At 36.2% G+C, this 20431-nt stretch overlaps 1 protein-coding gene across 2 annotated transcripts in view; it reads left to right on the forward strand.

The window, feature by feature from the left end:
* Nucleotides 1-20431, forward strand: part of LOC129261058 (dyslexia-associated protein KIAA0319-like protein) — a 45676-nt gene that overhangs the window by 16352 nt on the left and 8893 nt on the right. For both annotated transcript variants that reach the window (XM_064100421.1, XM_064100422.1), the window contains exons 9-23: nt 2311-2507; nt 3239-3419; nt 4698-4836; nt 5609-5673; nt 6369-6523; nt 7466-7589; nt 8322-8454; nt 9135-9283; nt 10190-10341; nt 10837-10975; nt 11626-11696; nt 13711-13799; nt 14933-15075; nt 16096-16218; nt 18432-18522. In XM_064100421.1, the coding sequence (XP_063956491.1) occupies nt 2311-2507; nt 3239-3419; nt 4698-4836; nt 5609-5673; nt 6369-6523; nt 7466-7589; nt 8322-8454; nt 9135-9283; nt 10190-10341; nt 10837-10975; nt 11626-11696; nt 13711-13799; nt 14933-15075; nt 16096-16218; nt 18432-18522 (1951 nt within the window). The remainder of the gene's footprint in view (nt 1-2310; nt 2508-3238; nt 3420-4697; nt 4837-5608; nt 5674-6368; nt 6524-7465; nt 7590-8321; nt 8455-9134; nt 9284-10189; nt 10342-10836; nt 10976-11625; nt 11697-13710; nt 13800-14932; nt 15076-16095; nt 16219-18431; nt 18523-20431) is intronic.

Below are 20431 nucleotides of genomic sequence, written 5' to 3' on the forward strand. Positions count from 1 at the left end.
TGACCCCCCCCCCCCTCCCCCACTGATGTGTGTAAAATAGAGAAAGAAAGAAAGAAAAAGTCATTTGCTGGTGTAGCATAATCTGAAACATCTTAATTAAAGAATTTTTTCTTGGTCAATCAGATGCAATGATATCAATTGCATTTGACAATTTTCAGCCAAAATTAGGCCTAGTCAAAATCACTGACAAAATCGTTGTCTAATTCAGGATTTTGTGCTATAAGGAAAGGCATATAATATTCACCCAGTTTACATGCATGCATGCCACCTCTTTATTCATGTAGTATGTCTTTTATAGAGCCAGTTATGATATTTACCATTAGGAAAATCATCATTTGCATGCTGCTATATGTTGTAATATTGAAATGCATGAGAATGAGTGGACATGCAATTAAAATGTCATATATTCCTCAAGGTACATGTATACCTTGAGATAAAATATTTCTAGTTACAAAGTATAATCATAATATGCTCGATATGTACAAAGTATTGTATTTTGCTATGCAAACCCTTCACTCAAGGGAAGTGGTCTGAATGTGCAGCCTAACATTCCTGCCCTTGACTTTGCCGCAGAAGGTTCCTCTTGATTGAAACAGCAAATTGTATTTGTACTAGTCTTTTAAAGTCAAGACCTAACTGATGAATAACATTTCAATCAGGGTCTGCCTGCAGACTATAAATGTGCTCATGCATACATTCTCTGTGCAGTATAAAGAGCATATTCTATGATTTTGTGCCATTTCTTTTTTATGCAAAAAAGCAAATTAAAAAAAGAAATCCTACATGTATACTCTTTTGCATGATTTCCTTGTGCTGAATATTTCATGTGGCCTGAGTCGCAAGTTTCAACTGAAAAGTATGTTTTTGCAGATGTGCATGTATGGGTTGATAAAATTATAATAGCGTACAGCTGTAGTTTTGCAACTAAAAACATTGGTATTATTAGATGGCAGTTGTAAATTATAAGTCTGTCTAATTAATGGTGATGAAATTATTAGTTTATCTAATATATTTTATTCAATAATGACAATATACATGTGTATATACAGTAGCAATGGTAGAATAAGATGTGAATGACAGGGATGTAGTTGATGCTGGTACTCCCTCGTCATGAGGCCGCTGGGGAAACCTTCCATAGAATTGTATGCCTGACTCGGGCCAAGGCTGGTAAAATGTGGCCTCGACTACATTCCCGGTTAATTAATTTGTGGCATGCTGTCATTAAAAAAAAAGTCAGACAATATAGTGATCGCATCTATTGCAATACATTGTAATGGTGTATGATTATACTTCTCTATTCTGTTACGAATATATAGTTGGTGGGGCCAAATTATTTTATTTTCTTCATAATGTAGCTATTATTTATGAGCACAATTAACATTGTGCTGATAGATATAAATATTAAAACAATTTTAGAATAATTACACATTGAGGTATTTACCACAAGTTTACATGTAAATTTATTTGTAGAAGTTTTTGTAATTGTCAGAGTCATTGAAAATAACATTTTTTGTAATGTCCTTGAATATCATAGAATCAGACTTTTATATTACCCAGTTGAATGCAATATCCCACTGTTTATGTATGTACAACCATGGAATGAGTCCCATAAATAATCAGTTAAATGTAAAATGGAGAAATTGATATCATTTTCATTCAAACTATCTTAACATCTTGAAAATGATATTATTTAAGTACAATGCATGTTTTCCATAGAACCTTGTCCAAATCGAATGAATGAATTCTTAATGGTCTGGGAATTTTGTTTGGGGAAAGTCATTGAAAATAGGTTTAATTTAAAGATATTTTCAAAATTGGCACATGTGTTGGCCCTGCATCAAATGACACATGGAGTCATGGAAATGTATACAACTTTTGTGCATTTTTTTTTTGTCAGGGCATTTTTTTTTTTACTGTATGAACATAATTGAGACAGATCATACAGACTGATCTTCTTCCACCTGAGTCTTTTGGCTGAAAATGTCCATTAGTGAGAGCATATCCCTTCAGAAAATTGGAATGTTTGCGAGTGTGTGAAGTCGAGACAGACTTATTCAGTGATTTTGACACTGCAATATTCAATCTTACAGTGATTTGACACTAGTGTCCATTTGTACAGTGATTTTTACATTGTAATATTCAATCTTTTAGTGATTTTGACACTGTAATATTCAATCTTTCAGTGATTTTGACACTTTAATATTCAATCTTACAGTGATGTTGACACTAATATTCAATCATTTAGTGATTTGACCCTGTAATATTCAATCTTTATTTGATTTTGAGACTACAAAATTCTTCCACACGCAGTTGTTCAGCTGACCGTTTCACTGGGCGAGAGTAAATCCCTTCAGCTGCCGGAGGAGACCAGCGTGACTCTTCACGCATTCGTCCTTCCTGACGGTCAACCTTACACCTACCAGTATCAGGTGGTCACCCAGCCAGAGGGCAGCTCGGCAGAGATGCTTTCAAACGGTCAAGCTGACCCACAAGTGACCATCTCTCAGGTGACCAACTCTTTCTTTATTGTATCATGCTTGTTTTCATCATTCACAATCGCAATCAAATATATGAGAATAAAGTGATATGATATTATTACAGAAAATATTACATGCAAATAAAATCTCTCATTAGTATACCACACCACACAGCTCGATGCATTACAAAACCAATATTTTACTCTGAAAACTGGTCAAAGTGTATGTGCATGAATATACAATATGTACTTCGATAGAACATAGAGAGTAGGTGAAACAAGAATAGAAAGGAAGGTACCCAATTTATTTTGAATATGCATATTGTCAATTGTCAAATAAATGCAAAAACATAATTTTTCTTCAAAGAATACATTTCAGGGTTACATTTTACCTCATATGTTTGAGATGAGACTTGTAGGTTCTGAGGATTAATCCTTATTCTTCCCTCCTTTGGATTGATTGTTCAGTTTAAATCTTTTTTTTTTTTTCCAATTCTCTCTCGCTCGCAACACATGCTAATAACCTATAGAGAAGAGTAAATTAGTTGACCTGCAAGAGCTCGAATGAATGTTAGTGGTCATGTATCATGAAATACACGACCTGCGATATTGTGATTTTGAATTGTGATTTTAAATTCTAATATCTCCCCCCCCCCTCCCTCTCTCTTCCTTCCCGTCGTTGATAGCTGGCTTTTACCATTTCAAGTTGTCAGTTGTAATTCTAATTGTGACAACCTTTCCTCTGTCTCTTCCCTCCCTCAGTTGATAGCTGGTTTTTACCAGTTCAAGGTTTCCGTGGAGGGGTCAAGATCATTTGGTGCAGGTCAGGTCAATGTGACGGTCAATCCTCCACCTAGGATCAATCAGCCCCCGGTAGCCGTCATCCAGCCAGCCATGCAGGTGGTGCTGCTACCAAACACCGCCACCATATTAGATGGATCTGGTAGGTTTAACCCTATCTAGGCCGGGGTATTTTGGGAGATCATATGGGGGGGGGGCCTCCCAGGCCCTTCCTTGAGATCTTGGCTGTCGATCACGCGATCTTCCTGAAAAATTGGCACGCAGGTTGCCTGGGATATAGTCTACAAAATTTGAATCGTTGAGGGAGGCCCCCTCCCCCCAGCCTAGATATGGTTGATAATAATAATGATTATAGGCATTTATGCATGTATAGCATCATCTATCTAGAGATAATTTGTTCTGAAGAACACTGTTATTATTACCCCCAGCTTTGGCTTGAGCTGCCTTCCAGGGGATGATGATCCCAATAGATTTGGAGGTCATGAAGTCAAAGGTTACAGAGGTCTTATCGTATATTGAAATATCTCATTCTCATTATGATAGTAGCTGAAGAACACTGAGGGTTCATCTTTAATCTCGGCTCATGTAATGGTGCTATTATTTGGGGGTCAAAGGTCAAAAGTCAGTAAGGTCATTATTTTTTATTTTAGCTGTGTAATAAATATGCTCTTGGTCTGGCAACGGCAGAAACAATTCAGATTGCATGCAGTTGAGAGTCCATCTAGTTGAGAATCCATCTAGTTGAGTTAGGGCTATCAATTTGCCAACCCTTGACATATCGGTTCCATTACATTTACTCCTTCAGCAATTGCTCTGATGAAAATTCTGCACGTTATAAGCAAGACATAAAATCTAACCTCCAAAACTAAATAAACCCAAATCCTTACAGGATCGAATTCAAAATCCTCCTTACCTTCAAGGCTGTGCATGGTTTAGCTCCAGGATACGTGACCTCCCTTATAGAACAACGCCGTGTATGTCCTGGCTTGCGCTCATCTGGTACTGGTGTCACTCTTCGTGTACCCATCACACACCTAAGGGGATTTGGAGACCGTACCTTTTCTTCTATTGCTCCACGCCTTTGGAACTCCCTTTTTACTTCGTGAAATTGACAGCATAAAACTCTTTAAACTGTCCCTCAAAACTCACTTATTTCGGCAGATGTGTAGCGATTAACTTACTGGATGAGCCTGCACCTATGAATGTTTTTAACAGATATGTGGCGCAATATAAATGCTGTGGATCATCATCATCATCCTAATCTTCACATTATTTTGAACCAAAAACTCTATTACAATCCGAACTCTAATCCTATGCTCTGAGATATTAAGACTGTAGCAAATGTCTTGTCACTGACATGTCATTGGCAGTATTTCATTGTAGCTCTTATAATGTATAACAATATATTTCCTGTGTGCAGGAAGTACCGACGATGATGATGACAGAATAGCAAGTTACAGTTGGAATCAAGTCAAGGGACCGTTGAATGACCATGAGATCAGTGGTGACCAAGATACCCTAGAACTGACCGATCTCAAACCGGGTGTTTATCTCATCAGGTACGTGTTTAGGTTTATATCCGCTTGGTCTCATACCCCCTTGGTATGATACAATTTGGTCTAATACTACTTTTGTGATTGCCACTTGGTCTAATACTACTTTTATGAGTGGCACTTGGTCTAATGCTACTTGGGATAGTGTCATTTGGTCTAATCCGAGATCATCAAACAACACTACAGCTTTATGTATTGGGTCTACTATAAGTGATGAATAATTTCCTTTTGGTCTAGGACCACTTGGTCTGGTACCACTTGGTCTAATATACAATCTCCAAAAAAACACTTTGGATTCAATTATTTGGTCTACTCTTAATTTGGAATGATCATCACTTGCCCCTATCATCATTCAACCTAGTTTGATATAGTCTAATTCCAAGATCTTACAATAACATTGTTGATGACTGTATTTGGTCTACTATCAGTTGTCCTTTGCTCCAATCGTCACTTAGTCTATCCAAGTGAGGTAACCTATTTTGTCTAAAGATCAGATTGTCCTTGCATTTACCATACTTTTCTCCATGTTTTATTGTCTATTGATTATTTGGTTCATTAGTTTGTTGTTACAAATTAACCTCAAAGTGGTGTTACATTTGAATGGCAGGGTATACATTGCACATGTGTATCAATATTTATGTGGAATCTTTATGGTAGTACTCTAAACAAATATTCAATGATGACAAAAACTCTGAATCACAAAGAAGACATGAATATTTTGCAGAAGAGAGCAAGAAATCATTGTTTATAACAATATTCTCTCTTTGTCTGGCTGCAGGTTGACTGTTACAGATTACGATGGAGCTTCTAATTCTACCATAGCAAATGTTACTGTTAAAGAAGGTATTTATGTCATTTCTCCTCTTTTTCTGTATCCCTAAATTTAATATTTTGGGTCAACTATTAATGTTATGGATGAATAACAGAATTGGAAACACTGAAGAAACCCCTCATATTAAGAAGCCATATGTAGTACATATATGTGTAATTTCAAGCTTAACAAAATTTAATGTAAGAATGTAATCCCATACTTATGATACAATAAAAGCCATTTTTCCAGTTTGTTAGAATTCACATTCATGCTTGCATAAATGCATTTTTCAATTGATTGAAAGCTTCAAAGAGATATAAATCAAATACCTGCTTTAGTTGTGTTGTATTATTCAGTTTACTAAAAGTAAAGAAACAATAATCTGTTCGATTGAATTATGTTTAAACCAGAATTGTAAATTATTGGTTAGCTCCAACCTGTATGTCAAATTTAATAATTTTGTAGTAATATATATCAAGAAAACAATTAGAGAGGACTATGTAGTATGCCTAGCATTTAAGTGTGGAAACTCTTCTTGAAATGCTCACCGGAGAGTGGAGAAAGTGCATGCGTATTGTGTGGACACTCCAGGATCCGATCAACTGGATAATGATATATCCTGTTAAGAAATTAGAGATTTCTTTCCAATCTATTGATAGCTGTATAAAATTGGAATGTTAACAATTATATCATCATAATTAATTATTCCTGAATATTGAATATATAGAGGAGGATTATACACCTCATGCCCAAGCTGGTCCTGATGTCGAGATCAAGCTTCCCGTAGACTTCACAACACTCAACGGTTCCAAGAGTAGTGACGATCACGGTATTACCAGCTATGAGTGGACCAAAATGACCGATAGGGTGGCTGATATGACAGTAAGGACCCCTGCTTTTATGAAACCAGTCACCTGACCCTTGCCTGTAACATCATAAAAGATACGCTGTACAATCACCTAGTGATTGTAATTAGTGACACTAATTACGATTGATTGCGACTTAGTGTTCATGGTTGGCCATTGGCTTTATAGTTAAGATGAATGCCAGGGGCCCCGTCTTACAAAGAGCTGCGATTGATCCGATCAATCGCAACTATGGAAAGCCAGCAAAGTCAACATATAAAATGCATGTTTGTTCAAAACCTTTTCTAGATATAAATGTATATCCATAAATTCATTGATATCTTGACAATTTGGTGTGTTCTCCTTTGTTTACAAAGGACATTTTGCAAATTTTCTGTAGCAAAAACTATGACACGGATGGATTTCCAAAGAGTTATGATTGATTGGATCAATCGTAACTCTTATCGTAACTCTTTGTAAGACGGGGTCCAGCTGTGGTAACGATTCTAATGAAGTGATCACTTAAGTGTCTGTTTGCTTTAATGGAAAAAAATAAGCATGGGATTCAGTCAGATGTCGAGTATTTTGAATGATAATGCACTGTCCCACATGTGCTTATCTGCGTTTGCGATCTCCAGTGTGCTTTTTTCAGACCTTCTTGTGAAATCAGTGTTTTCTGCAACAACTTTTGATTATCATTAATTGTATGATTGATTATATCTCTTATGGTATAAAGACCATTGACTTCCAGTTATGTTTTTTAATATAATAATAATAATAATGATGATGACAATAATAATAATAATAATAATGATAATGATAATAATGATATTATTATTATTATTAATGATAATAATAATTGCTTCATTGCCACTTCTTCGTCCTCAACATCTGAGTAATAATCCTTTAATTGCCATTGGTGACATCATCACTGCCAGATATGTGATTAAATTATATTGTTGCCTTTTAAAAAATGTAGGGATCTTCATCCAAGATACTTCATCTTACTGGGCTAGAAGAAGGAACGTATGTCTTCAAGTTGACTGTCACCGATGCTAAAGATCAAAAAGATTCTGATAGAGCTACTGTGATTGTCAAACCAGGTCAGTAAACTTGTAATATTTCTCAATCCAGACATAATTGGTGGTATTTTGATAGCCATGGTTTAGTGAAACCTGGGTTAACTTACATGTAGACCATACTTTTATGGAGTGCCAGTTTTCACCTGATTCACCAATTGAAAATTATTCTTATCCTCCCGCACATGGTTATCAACAGATTAGTTGAGTCGTGAATTGTGAAGAATACAAAAATACAAAAGATGTTAATTTTAATGAATTAATTTGTACATTATAATTGCCATGAATATGTAAGAAATGTCATAATGCAAGCATTCCACAGAAATGTGTTTAAAATTATAGTTTAGACCAAGGTTACACCTAGTTTTAATTATCAGAATACAGCCAATTAGGCAAAGCAATCTCATTTTATAAACAATTTTATTAAAAAACAAAAAAAATATTTTTCGAGTGTTATCATGTACAATGTACATGTGAATAATCTGCTTTAGGAAAGTCTTTTGGAACACCAATCTGGAACGTCGACTAAATTAGAGTCTGCTGTATTGTTTTTCTCCATTAGTATACATGGGTGCATCTTTTTGTTAAAGCTTGAACACTGAAAACAAGGGAGTTTGCCGTGAGGTTTTTGCACCATGGATGATTCCAAGTGCAGTGTTAAATTTCTGGTGTTGGAGTTTGACTAATTTAAAGATCATTGGTTCTCCATCACGATTCAACTCACTTTTTGATCTTAACTTTTATTGCTATCCTCAGAACACAATACCCCTCCTTCTGCGGATACTGGGCCTGATAAGGAACTTACATTACCTTCCGATACCACATCCCTAGATGGGAGTGGTAGTACAGATGATCAAGGCATAGAGTCCTATCATTGGGAACAAATTAGGTAAGACATTCTGAGGTTTATATTTTTTTACCCCTATATAACTTGGGAGGGGGGGTGCTGGGCCTAATAAGGAGCTTGTGTTACCCTCTGATACCGCCTCTCTGGACGGGAGTGGTAGTACAGATGATCAAGGCATAGAATCTTATCATTGGGAACAAGTGAGGTAAGACATTTTCTAGATTCATAACATGATTATTAACTCCTTTTGCCAAATAAAGCGTTGACCCTTCCCTATGATACCACATGCCTGTATGGAAGTAGGGTTTAAATGACAAGGGCACTGTGCCATAATGAAATAATGATTATGGTAATTTTTGCTATTATGGTAACTTTCAGGGAAATACATGTAGTACCAATACTCAGTAGCCAAACATAATCAAGATTCCTATCATGAATTAGTCCAATGGTTAAGTATCTATAATCTTAAGTTTCGTAAATAAGCTCCAAGGTTTAGATCAATGGCAACAAGTAAGGAATGACATGTTTTTTTGTCAAAGTTTTCACTGTACAAGACATCTTAGTAGGTGAATTGATAGATCAAAGAAAGAGGCATACATGTATGTTAATAACAAATCAATTCAGTAATACCCGCTGCTGTACCATAAGTAGAGCCCCGGTAATGTATAAACAGAATTGTCCCCAATGATGTAACTTTAATCTGTAATTCTCCATCTACACAGTGGTCCAAGTGATGCTGTATTGACCAACCCAGACCAAGCAACGGTAGATGTGTCTGGACTTGGTGAAGGAGCTTACGTCTTTAGCTTGACTGTCCAAGATAGTCAGGGTGTATCGGACAGCGCACAGGTCACAGTTACTGTAAAGAGAGGTAAAGATACAAATAGAACATTGATGAGAGAGAGAGAGAGGGGGAAACAGACATACAGAGGGGAAAGAAAGAGAGAGTGAGTGAAATATAAGGGAAGGGACACAGTACAGGTTTACTGTTACTGTAAAGAGAGGTAAAGATATGAATAGAAAATTGAAGAGAGAGAGGGAAAGAGACAGACAGAGGGGGAAAGAAAGAGAGAGTGAGTGAAAGATAGGGGAAGGGACACAGTACAGGTCACTGTTACTGTAAAGATAGCTAAAGATATGAATGGAATGTCAGAGATGCCATGTTCAAAGACCAGCAATGTGTGAGATGTTAGAAAGGGAACCATGACTCGAGATCAACAGCCATTGTGTGTAATATAAATCAAAATAAGCTGTGATACATTTGTGAGAAAGAGATTTGGGGAGAGTCTCATGCCTAATGCGTGAGAATTGGCATGTGTTGAATATAGATGGTATAGAGAGACAGAGAAAGGGAGGGAGAGAAACAAAGAGACAAAGGAAAATGTGGGTTCAGATGCTCTTAATAATTTTACTTGGTTTGATGTTGCTGTATGATTCTGCCAAGTGCTCTTATTACACTAATGAGAGCAAAGCTTGCTTCTCTTTCATAATGGTCAATCATTTTGTAGCCAGGAAGGAATCTTTTCTTCCACTACACCATTAAACAAGCTTTTGTTATGCAGTGGTCGGGATGTAAAAGATGCATGTCTCATAATTTTGAGAATTGCACATACAGATTAACATAGCTAAATCAAGAAAATTCTCATCTGTGCCCCCTCTCTATTTTCCAATTTGCTATCTGCGCCCCCTCTATTTCAAAATCATTAATCCGGTCCTGATATGTAAGTGCAAATCTTATGTATAACTTGGTTATCTTTTTGTTTTGATGCTTGATCAGAGAGAAATCAACCACCTGTTGCTAGGATTGGACCCGATCAAGAGCTAATCCTCCCTTCAACATCGTTAGAGGTTGATGGATCGCAATCCTCAGATGATAAGGGAATAGTTTCTTATCTCTGGACTAGGAGTAATCAAAGTCCTGCTGCAGGGGTAAGGATGATGGTGGTGGTGGTGGTGGTGATGATGATGATGATGATGATGGTGATGATGATGATGATGATGATGATGATGATGATGGTGATGGTGATGGTGATGGTGATGGTGATGGTGATGGTGATGGTGATGATGATGATGATGATGATGATGATGATGATGATGATGATGATGATGGTGATGGTGATGGTGATGGTGATGGTGATGGTGGTGATGATGATGATGATGATGATGATGATGATGATGATGGTGATGGTGATGGTGATGGTGATGATGATGATGATGATGATGATGATGATGATGATGTTGATGTTGATGTTGATGTTGATGTTGATGTTGATGTTGATGTTGATGATGATGAAGATGAAGATGAAGATGAAGATGAAGATGAAGATGAATATGATGATGATGATGATGATGGTGGTGATGATGGGGATGATGATGACGATGATGATTCAATATTCAATTCTCACCCTGTTCTGTTTTATCTAGGTGGTTGTTGGAAACTCTAATCACGAACCAATCCTTCGAATGGTAGACCTTGTTCCAGGGCAGTATAAATTCACTCTCAATGTGTCTGATGCCAAGGGTGCCTATGGCACAGATACGACTGTCATCACAGTCAAGGAAGGTATGTCACCTTGGCATCTCATTGTTATAAGCTACTGAAATCCTAGCATCTGATTGGCTGAGGGTAAAGTAGTCAGGGAAAATCACTGACACAACTTTTTATGGAATACTCACCTGAAGTTTATAGTGTTTAAGATGAAATTGTTGGAATGAGCAATAATCTCAATGTGAATATATTATCGTATACTGGTAATTCAAAATCTAATTCAAGGCAGTTCTGACATATTTTAATCAAACAACAAATTTTGAAATATTGAAAACTTATTAATGATGTAGTATGCTAAAATTTGCCCCAAACAACCCAATACAATTAAGCACACATAAGCATATATATGAATTGTAGCATTAAAGACAAAATGCCTTGTTTTTCCCATATTTATTGAAGATATTAAATCTACCATAATCACGATATGAAGGTCAGCATAAATTGCTATAAAAGTGCCGCATTGTATAGAAGTAATAAACAGTGTGCATGGACAATTTCAATCTTTAATGTAGAATCCAAATTGTGTCAATATTTTCAAGTTGTTTTTGATCTCTTTTATTTCAAAGTTATATGTATGTTTGGGACTGTAGGTCATTGTGCCATTGATCAATCTTCTATCATCATAAACATACACATTTTGTATTTGTTTGTCTTTCCCACAACAGACCCCCACATTCTCTCTCAGGTTCAGATTGTATTTGATGAAGATATCGCTCTGTTTACTGAGCAAGATAAGGTAAATATGCCTATCATAAAGTGTATACTTTAACGTTGACAATCATTTTACTATTAACATGTTCAGACCAATAAATGCTTCCATGATTTGATGCAAGCATTCTGTCCAACCGATTGAATTATCTATTATCACAATACCCAGCTCAAGTCAGGTGCGTGTTCGTAAGTTACGATTGACTTTACAAAGGACTGGTGACCATTTTAGGAAATAAATCCAACACCAATAAAGTTCTTGTGCACATGTATATCCTTTACCGCAAGAAAGGGTCATGAGTCGCACCCAATGTCATTCGTAAGTTACAAACAGCTTTATGAAACACACACCAGGGCCCCGTCTTACAAAGAGTTACGATTGATCCAATCAATCTCAACTATGGAAAGCCAGCAACGTCAACATCTAAAATGCATGTTTATTCAAATTATTTTCTAGATATGGTGTATGTTACATAAATTCATTGTTTTCTTGACAATCTGGTATGTTCGCCTTTGTTTACGAAGGACACTTTGTAAATTTCATGTAGAAAAAATTATGACAACGATGGATTTCCATAGAGACACGATTCATTGGATCAATCGTAACTCTTTGTAAGATGGGGCCCAGATCTTCTTGCCATTAATGCATGCACACCAGTTTAGACTTGAATTCTCTAAATATCTGTTTGTGTGAGCTTTTGATAAAGTTGTTGTCTTATGTTTAACATGCTATTAGGAGTTAAATTCATTACAATTTAGTTTGAATTTATTTCAATCAAGTCAGTCATAGACTTTACTTTTTTTTAAATGCTTGACTTTACATGATCTTCAGAAGAGTGTAATGTGTGTAATCAAATTTGAGCATTTCACAATCATGCGCATCAACATTCATTATCTTGAAAGGCGTACATGTTCTTTTCCTTGTGGGTGGACAATTTTTCCTAGATAGCATACACTGCAAGTGAGGAATGATAAATACATGTAAAATAAATACGACTGAACAATGTATCCCAATGGCAGGAAAGAATATGGATAACGATCAGTGAGATCCAAAGAAAAGTTGTGTTTAACTTATGTTTGTAGTCAATAGACAGGGTTCCCAACCCATCAGGGAAAATTATTTTACTTTTTTCCAGTCAGGGAAAAATCAAGGAATTTGATTTTTTTTAAGTACCTCAAATCAAGGAAAAATGCCTCAAATGAGGGGAAAATCAGGGAATTTTGATAAGCCCAAAAGTCGAAAGCACGGTTGTCATTCAGACTCTGTTATATTTTGTTGCAGGTCAAAAACAACATCCAATGAATAGCCTTTTATGGTGGTACTAATTAGTTTTACATTATTGTTTTTATACTGAAAATACATGTAATTCAGTGCAACAACTTTATAGAAAACATGCGAAACTGGGAATGGGTTTGAATAATTATTTTCAGGGAATTTTGTTTTCTTGAAAAGCTGGGAACCCTGTTAGAACAGGATAGAAATAGTGATCAATGCAGGGTGAGACATCAAAATAAGGGCCCAACTTGTGCATAAGGATTGCAGGGGAAAAATACACAGGGGCTTGGGGCAGTTTTGCCCCTGATACATGTATGCTCAAATGAAACCTGGGGGGTGTTTCACAAAGATTTAAGTATGTCGTAGGTCGCACTTAAATGTCGACGCGTGCATGCTATGCAATGCGCAGTCTTATTGATCAATACGTAGTAGTGCGCGTCCTCTTGGCATGATCTGACCAATGAGGTCATGCCTATTATACCGCGCGCAACTAGACAATTATAAAGTGCGACTCTAAGTCATACTTAAATCTTTGTGAAACACCCCCCTGGAAAATATAAAAAGCCCAAACAATTCCCCTTTCACTGCAATGTTAAAGCTTATCCAATGTTGCAGATTTAGGCAGGAGGTTTTAAAAAGTAGCCATCGTAAATAAAATATTTTTTTGCATGAAGGATTGTCAAATTCACAAATTGTAGCATGATCCATGCGTAAATATGTCTCCTGTTATGCTAAGAACATCGTATGGAATTTTGTCGATTCACAGAATGATCTGATAATGCCGCTTGCTGTGATGCTGGGAGTCAACAATGGAGATGTCATCATCCAAAGGATTGCGTTAACAGACAGTAAAATGTAAGTTTATAATTGCCTGATTTGATTAACCAGTCACCCCAAATTTCTCTCTTGTGATAATTGGCCTTATCTCAATTCATCCAGAGACAGGGGCACACTTCTAGAGTGGGTTAAACAAAGCTTGGTGATTGACAATACAGTTGATTTGAATAATTGATTGCATATCAATCCAGTCTATCTTCAAGAGTTGATATTAGAAATTCACCCTCCCGCAACTTCCGCTCAAGAAACAAATCACTCCTACTAGTTCCTGCCACCAATAACCAGTCTTATGGTTCACGGTTCATATTATTCCGCATCCCCTCAACTCTGGAACAATCTACCACAAAGTATAAAACAAGCAGATTCAACAGAGAAATTCAAATCCATGTTAAAAACCTACTTTTTTGTTATATAGCCTTTCCCTTCGCATGTGAAGCCCCTCAACTGTCTACAGTCTACTGTGAACTATACAATATAAATTAGTTTTTGGCTGAAATTCCTTCTCTATTTTTATTTTTTCCTATCGAAGCGCTTAGAGACATGTTTTGTGACAAGCGCTATACAAATAATGTTAATCATTATTATTATTATTATATAATCAATGTAATAAAGTGTAAATTTCATTCCTACAATCGAGTGATAAACTTTGTTTTACTGGGCACTAGTTGCTACAGATTTTTGGTTGGTTCCAGCTCATGTTTACGAGACTCACCAATATTTTGCAAAACTATTTTTCAAGGACATGAGAGAAAAAAAAAGTGTGCCAAACGTATGCTTCAGGCTCAAAAGCTTTGCAAAACCCCGCAAAATATTTTCAAAGCTTCTGGTTATTTGTATAGAGGATATGTCATCAGACACTTAATTTCATATCCTCTCCTATAAGAAATAAATTTTCATTCATCGTGTTCCATTTGAGAATTAAAATTTTATTCATAGGGAATTAGTATTTGAGATATTATGGGGATCTACCCGCATATGACGTTGTGAATTAAAAACATTAAAAATGCATATCTCTCTTTAATATCTTTGATTGATTTTCATCAAGCCTTCACCAATATGTTTTCTGCTTTTATTAAAACCAACTTATAGTCAGGGTGAAATTCCTTTTAAAGATGTTGTGTCCTTCACTTTTCTTTTGTTCATGTTTACAGGCTAAAGGTTGAGTTTCTAGCATTCAACAAAACATCTCATAAACCCCTCCCTGGACCTGAGGTCTTAAAGAGATTGAAGAGCAAAGACATTATGTCACAGTCAGCATTACTCAAACATAGTATATTAGAGTATGACACAGTAGGTAAGACAAACTTAAAAATAACTGTTCATAGCTTCTGTTGTTCTTGTATTTTGCCAACGAGTTTGTTTTAAATTGCTTTGTTTACGATTCTTAAATTATGGGAAATAAAGTAAAAGTTTTTTTTTTTAAGTGATTAGGTAGAAACATTGAACTAGATCAGGGGAATACCACTACACTATTTCCTTGGTTTTATTGATCCAATAATGAATGGTTATTTTCAACATAAATATCATGGAAATACATAAAACATATACAAATATTCATAATCATGAATTCAGTACAAACAAAATCACATCAAATTAATATTTAGTGTAAAATAATTAGATAAACCATTTTCATGCAAGAAAAGACATCTTCATACACCCCACTCCCTGAAAAGTAATTAAGAATTGTAGTATTCTGTCTTCAGCTTTTTGTTCAAAGTAGGTTGTTTTCTATGACATCTAAAATTAGGTGTCATTTCCTACAGTGTTTATTTAATCTCTTGCATCTTTCAGCAATTGACTTTTCTACTGTTTGAAAACATTTTACATATGTGACCTACATGTACCACCCCCAAACCACCAATAAGTCGCCAGGTAAGGTAAATAGCCAAAATTGTAAATTAGTCTCCAAAAAACAAAAATTTTAAAAATAGCTTATCAGAAAGAGCAATTCTTCTTCATACTGTGAAATTTTGAAGTCGTGAAGTTGAATAAAAGAAAAGATACAAGAGTTTCTTGGACACTACTTTTCAGACTGCTTGGAAGTTTCACTGAGATTACACAGTATGCACATCTCATGCTTGAGTGAACCCTTCTTATTTTTTAAGCTCCTGCTGAATTTCCTCTGCATTCAATCAAGTACCAGTAATGAATATTGTTGGTCAATTTTAACATATTATATATCATTTTAAAGCTTAGGGAATTAATTTCCAAGCTCAATAAATATATTAATATTCATTTGGTCGACTTATTGTTGGGTTTTGGGATGGCATGTCACATATTAAATAAACTATGTTCTTCTTCTTTCTGCACACAGTTTGCCAGAAGAACTGTTCCAACCACGGTCATTGCGACCCCTACACAAATCGCTGTGTGTGCGAGACATTCTGGATGGAGAACTTTATCAGGGTGAAATTCCAGGATGGAGAAAGCAACTGTGGTGAGTAGCATGGGCGAAAATCTGTCCCCAATGGTAGGGGGACCAGGGGCTGGAAAATTTGACAAGGAAAATTAAAAAAAAAGGTTATCACCCAAAATCTAAGGTCATTTTAACCCAAAAGAAACTTGACAAGGAAAAAAAAAAATTCACCCAAAATGTAAGGTCATTTAGTCCAAAATACATGTATTATTTTGATTAATGAATTTTTCTCCATCATAAAAGACCAAAAATAGTAGGGGGACATCTGATATTGTGTCCGCCCTACTATTTTTGGTAGGGGGGACGCGTCTCCCCTGGGATTTCTGCCCAAGGTGAGTAGGATCTTATAACAGAGGCAAGTTGTCCTCAGTCTGGGGCCCGTTTCATAAAGGACTTAAAACTGTTGTAACTTTGCCATTATGGCAACTACCATGGTAACAGGACTCAGCAGCCAATCAAAATCAAGGTTACCATTGTACATGTAGTTGCCAAAATGGCAAAGTTACAACAGTAAGTTGCAACTCTTTATGAAACGGACCCCAGAGCCGCTTCTTGCGGGAATCCCGCTGTGAGGGTGCTATGTGTGTTTTCATTGCATCTTTTCTGCATATGCCCATTACTTAGTCTGTAACAAATTGTGAGGATTGGTAGTTGTGATAAGCCGCTTGGAAAGATGCAGCTCAGACTTTTTACAAGATGCCATTTACTAAAACGCTTGGGAATACCAAGGATAAATGCCTTACCGAATGGCACCAATGATCCTAGATTTTATCCTCGCTTGATGCACCAGTGCCTTTCGGTAAGGCATTTGTCCTCATAACTAGGTTCCTCAGAGCGCACTTAAGCCTTTGATCCTCTGATTGCTTGCTAACTAGCATTCATGCTTTTTGTCTCGCCTGCAAAGCAGAGCGAGACTATAGGCGCCGCTTTTCCGACGGCGGCGGCGGCGTCAACATCAAATCTTAACCTAAGGTTAAGTTTTTGAAATGACATCATAACTTAGAAAGTATATGGACCTAGTTCATGAAACTTGGACATAAGGTTAATCAAGTATTACTGAATATCCTGCCTGAGTTTCAGGTCACATGACCAAGGTCAAAGGTCATTTAGGGTCAATGAACTTAGACCATGTTGGGAAAATTATTTTCAAAATCTTAACCGAAGGTTAAGTTTTTGAAATGACATCATAACTTAAAAAGTATATGGACCTAGTTCATGAAACTTGGGCATAAGGTTAATCAAGTATTAGTGAACATCCTGCTCGAGTTTCAGGTCACGTGACCAAGGTCAAAGGTCATTTAGGGTCAATGAACTTTGGTCAAGTTGGGGGTATTTGTTGAATTACTATCATAACTTTGAAAATTTATGGATTTAGTTCATGAAACTTGGACATTAGGTTAATCAAGTACCACTGAATATCCTGTGCGAGTTTCAGGTCACATGACCATGGTCAATGGTCATTTAAGGTCAATGAACTTTGGCCGTGTTGGGGGTACATGTATATGTTAAATTACCATCCTAGCTCTGAAAGTTTATGGATCTAGTTCATAAAACTTGGACATAAGAGTAATCAAGTATCACTGAACATCCTGTACGAGTTTCAGGTCACATGACTATGGTCAAATGTCATTAAAGGTCAATGAACTTTGGCCGTGTTGGGGGTATTTGTTGAATTACCATCCTAACTGTGAAAGTTTATGGATCTAGTTCATAAAACTTGGGATATAAGAGTGATCAAGCATCACTGAACATCCCCTGTGAGTTTCAGGTCACAAAACCAAGTCAAAGGTCAATAAACTTAGGCCATGTTGGGGTAATTGTTGAAGTGCCATCATAACTTTGAAAGTTTATGGATAGAGTGAATGAAATGTGGACATGGGTGTAGTTGACAGTCTTAAGTCTCCGTTCAAATGTCATTTATGGTCAATGAACGTGGTATTATGTCATTATATGAATGATGTTTTTGTGAATGATTATTTTATAGTAGTTTTCAAAGTTAGCACTGCTGCTATATTAAATTGCGTAATGCAGGCGAGACTGCCAGAGGCGTTCCACTTGTTTACCAATCAGGTAGGAAAAAAAATCTAATTTTATTGTGTAAGTGATGGGAATTTCTTTCAAAGCTCAGTAGAGTATACAGAGTTTTCAATCGATATTAATGAGATGTGTTCTAATGTAAATTAAGTGTTTTACTTCCTAACTGATTGACCCTCTCTCTGTGTCTCTGTCTGCAGATTGGAGTATTCTATATGTAATTATCGTATGTTTCCTGGTGCTAGTGGCCCTTGGTGTATGTGTATGGTTAATAGCCTGCTGCTGTGCAAGGTAAGTTGAACATAGCATGTTTTATTCATCTCTTCCCAACATGAATGGACAAATATGTGACCTGCGACCCTCAAACCCACATAAGTCACCCTTGTAATGAATTTGAGATATCTATTGAACCTGAAAGGCACTTTCTAAGCTTTCCAATGATGTACATGTATGGCTTGTCAAAATTGATCAACAATAACACAAACAAGTACTTGATAGAATGCAGACAGAGTTCAGTGAGAGGTTCAAAGAATAAAGAGAAAACACGGTCAGGGGTTCGTTTCATAAAGAGTTGCAACTGTTGTAACTTTGCCATTATGGCAACTACCATGGTAACCTTGATTTTGATTGGCTGCTGAGCCCTGTTACAATGGAAGTGGCCATAAGAGCAAAGTTACAACAGTTGTAAGTCTTAATGAATCGGGGCCCCAGAAGTTTGGGAATTACTCAAGCATGAGATGTGCACACTGCAATCTCTGTGAATTTTCCAAGCAGTATGCCAAAATGGTGTCAAAGGAACCCTTGTATATTGTCTTTTATCCACTTAAACACCTTCAAATCTTGACAGTATGAAAAAGAAGAAGAAGAATAAATCTTTCAGTAAAGCTAATTTTATCATTTTATCTTTTGAAAATCAATTATTATTTTGGCTATTTTCAGAGAACCTGCCCTGGCCACTTATTGTTGGTTTTGTACTCTTGGTGTGGCAGGCCATACGTATTGTTAAAATAAATCTTTAATTCTTTTGCCATTCAATTCGAATTCAGTGAAAAAATACTTATTTTCTTCCAGTTAACCTACCATGTTCCAACATCAAAACGTGAATTTGAAACAGGGAGAATTTCATTAATTTCACAAGTGAAGACAGTCCAACATGAGATATTATTCTTGTTTCAAAGTTGCTTGATATTTTAACATGCATCATGGTCCATTTGATGAGTTTGTTTTTTATTCATGCATGAAATTTTGAATTAACCAAAATTTGATTTTCAATGTTTTTGCCTCGGGCTGTGGAGTTGTCTAATATGCTTGATCTAATCGTACATGGAGAACATGTTTTTATTATTTTGTTTGCGCTTTTGATGGGTGGTAAGAATGCAACTAATAATATTTTATTTTTCATCTGAATACTGTATAACTGCTTGTTAGTTTGATATGAGATTTATTGATAGAAGCATCAAAATTTAATAACTTTTAGTAAAAATGAAAAACAATATTATGGAAAACAGCTATTTGATCATTATACACCTTAAAATTCCCTGACAACTCAATAACATTGTACCTTTGATATATAAAATCTTAATCAAGTCTTTAAGTTGGGGATTCTACTGATGTACAGATACTGATGTACATTGTTTTGATTGAAGCACTTTTAAAATCAGATATAAACACGACGTGGGGTCGCCTCGTGGTCTAGTGGTACTAACTCTCACCTTTCAAACAGAGGGTCGTGGGTTCAAATCCTAGCCATGGCGTGTTTTCCTTCAGCAAGAAATTTATCCACACTGTGCTGCACTCTCCCCAGGTGAGGTAAATGGGTACCGGCAGGAAGTAATTCCTCAAAAAGCTATGCACACTAGGATCGGTAGACTAGCTTAGCCGGGGTAATATAGGAGCGCCTTGAGCACCTAGTAAGGTGGATACGTGCGCTATACAAATCCTATATTATTTATTATTATTATTTATTTAAACTGTATCTGATGTTGTAAAAAAACTCTCATATTTTTATGTAATATCTTTAGAAGGAAGAGAAATTCAGCAATTTCTTTGAGTGAATTCTTGAGGTATTCAATTTTCCATCTTGCATCACGAGTATAATACAAATTTCTGCAATCAAATATATATGTCTTGGCATGGTGTGCATGTGTAATTTGTATATGTATGCTTTTTGATCTTTGTAGTCGAGGATAATGTCTCAGCT

This window comes from Lytechinus pictus, chromosome 1 (genome assembly GCF_037042905.1).
Source record: "Lytechinus pictus isolate F3 Inbred chromosome 1, Lp3.0, whole genome shotgun sequence".
NCBI classification, from domain to species: domain Eukaryota; kingdom Metazoa; phylum Echinodermata; class Echinoidea; order Temnopleuroida; family Toxopneustidae; genus Lytechinus; species Lytechinus pictus.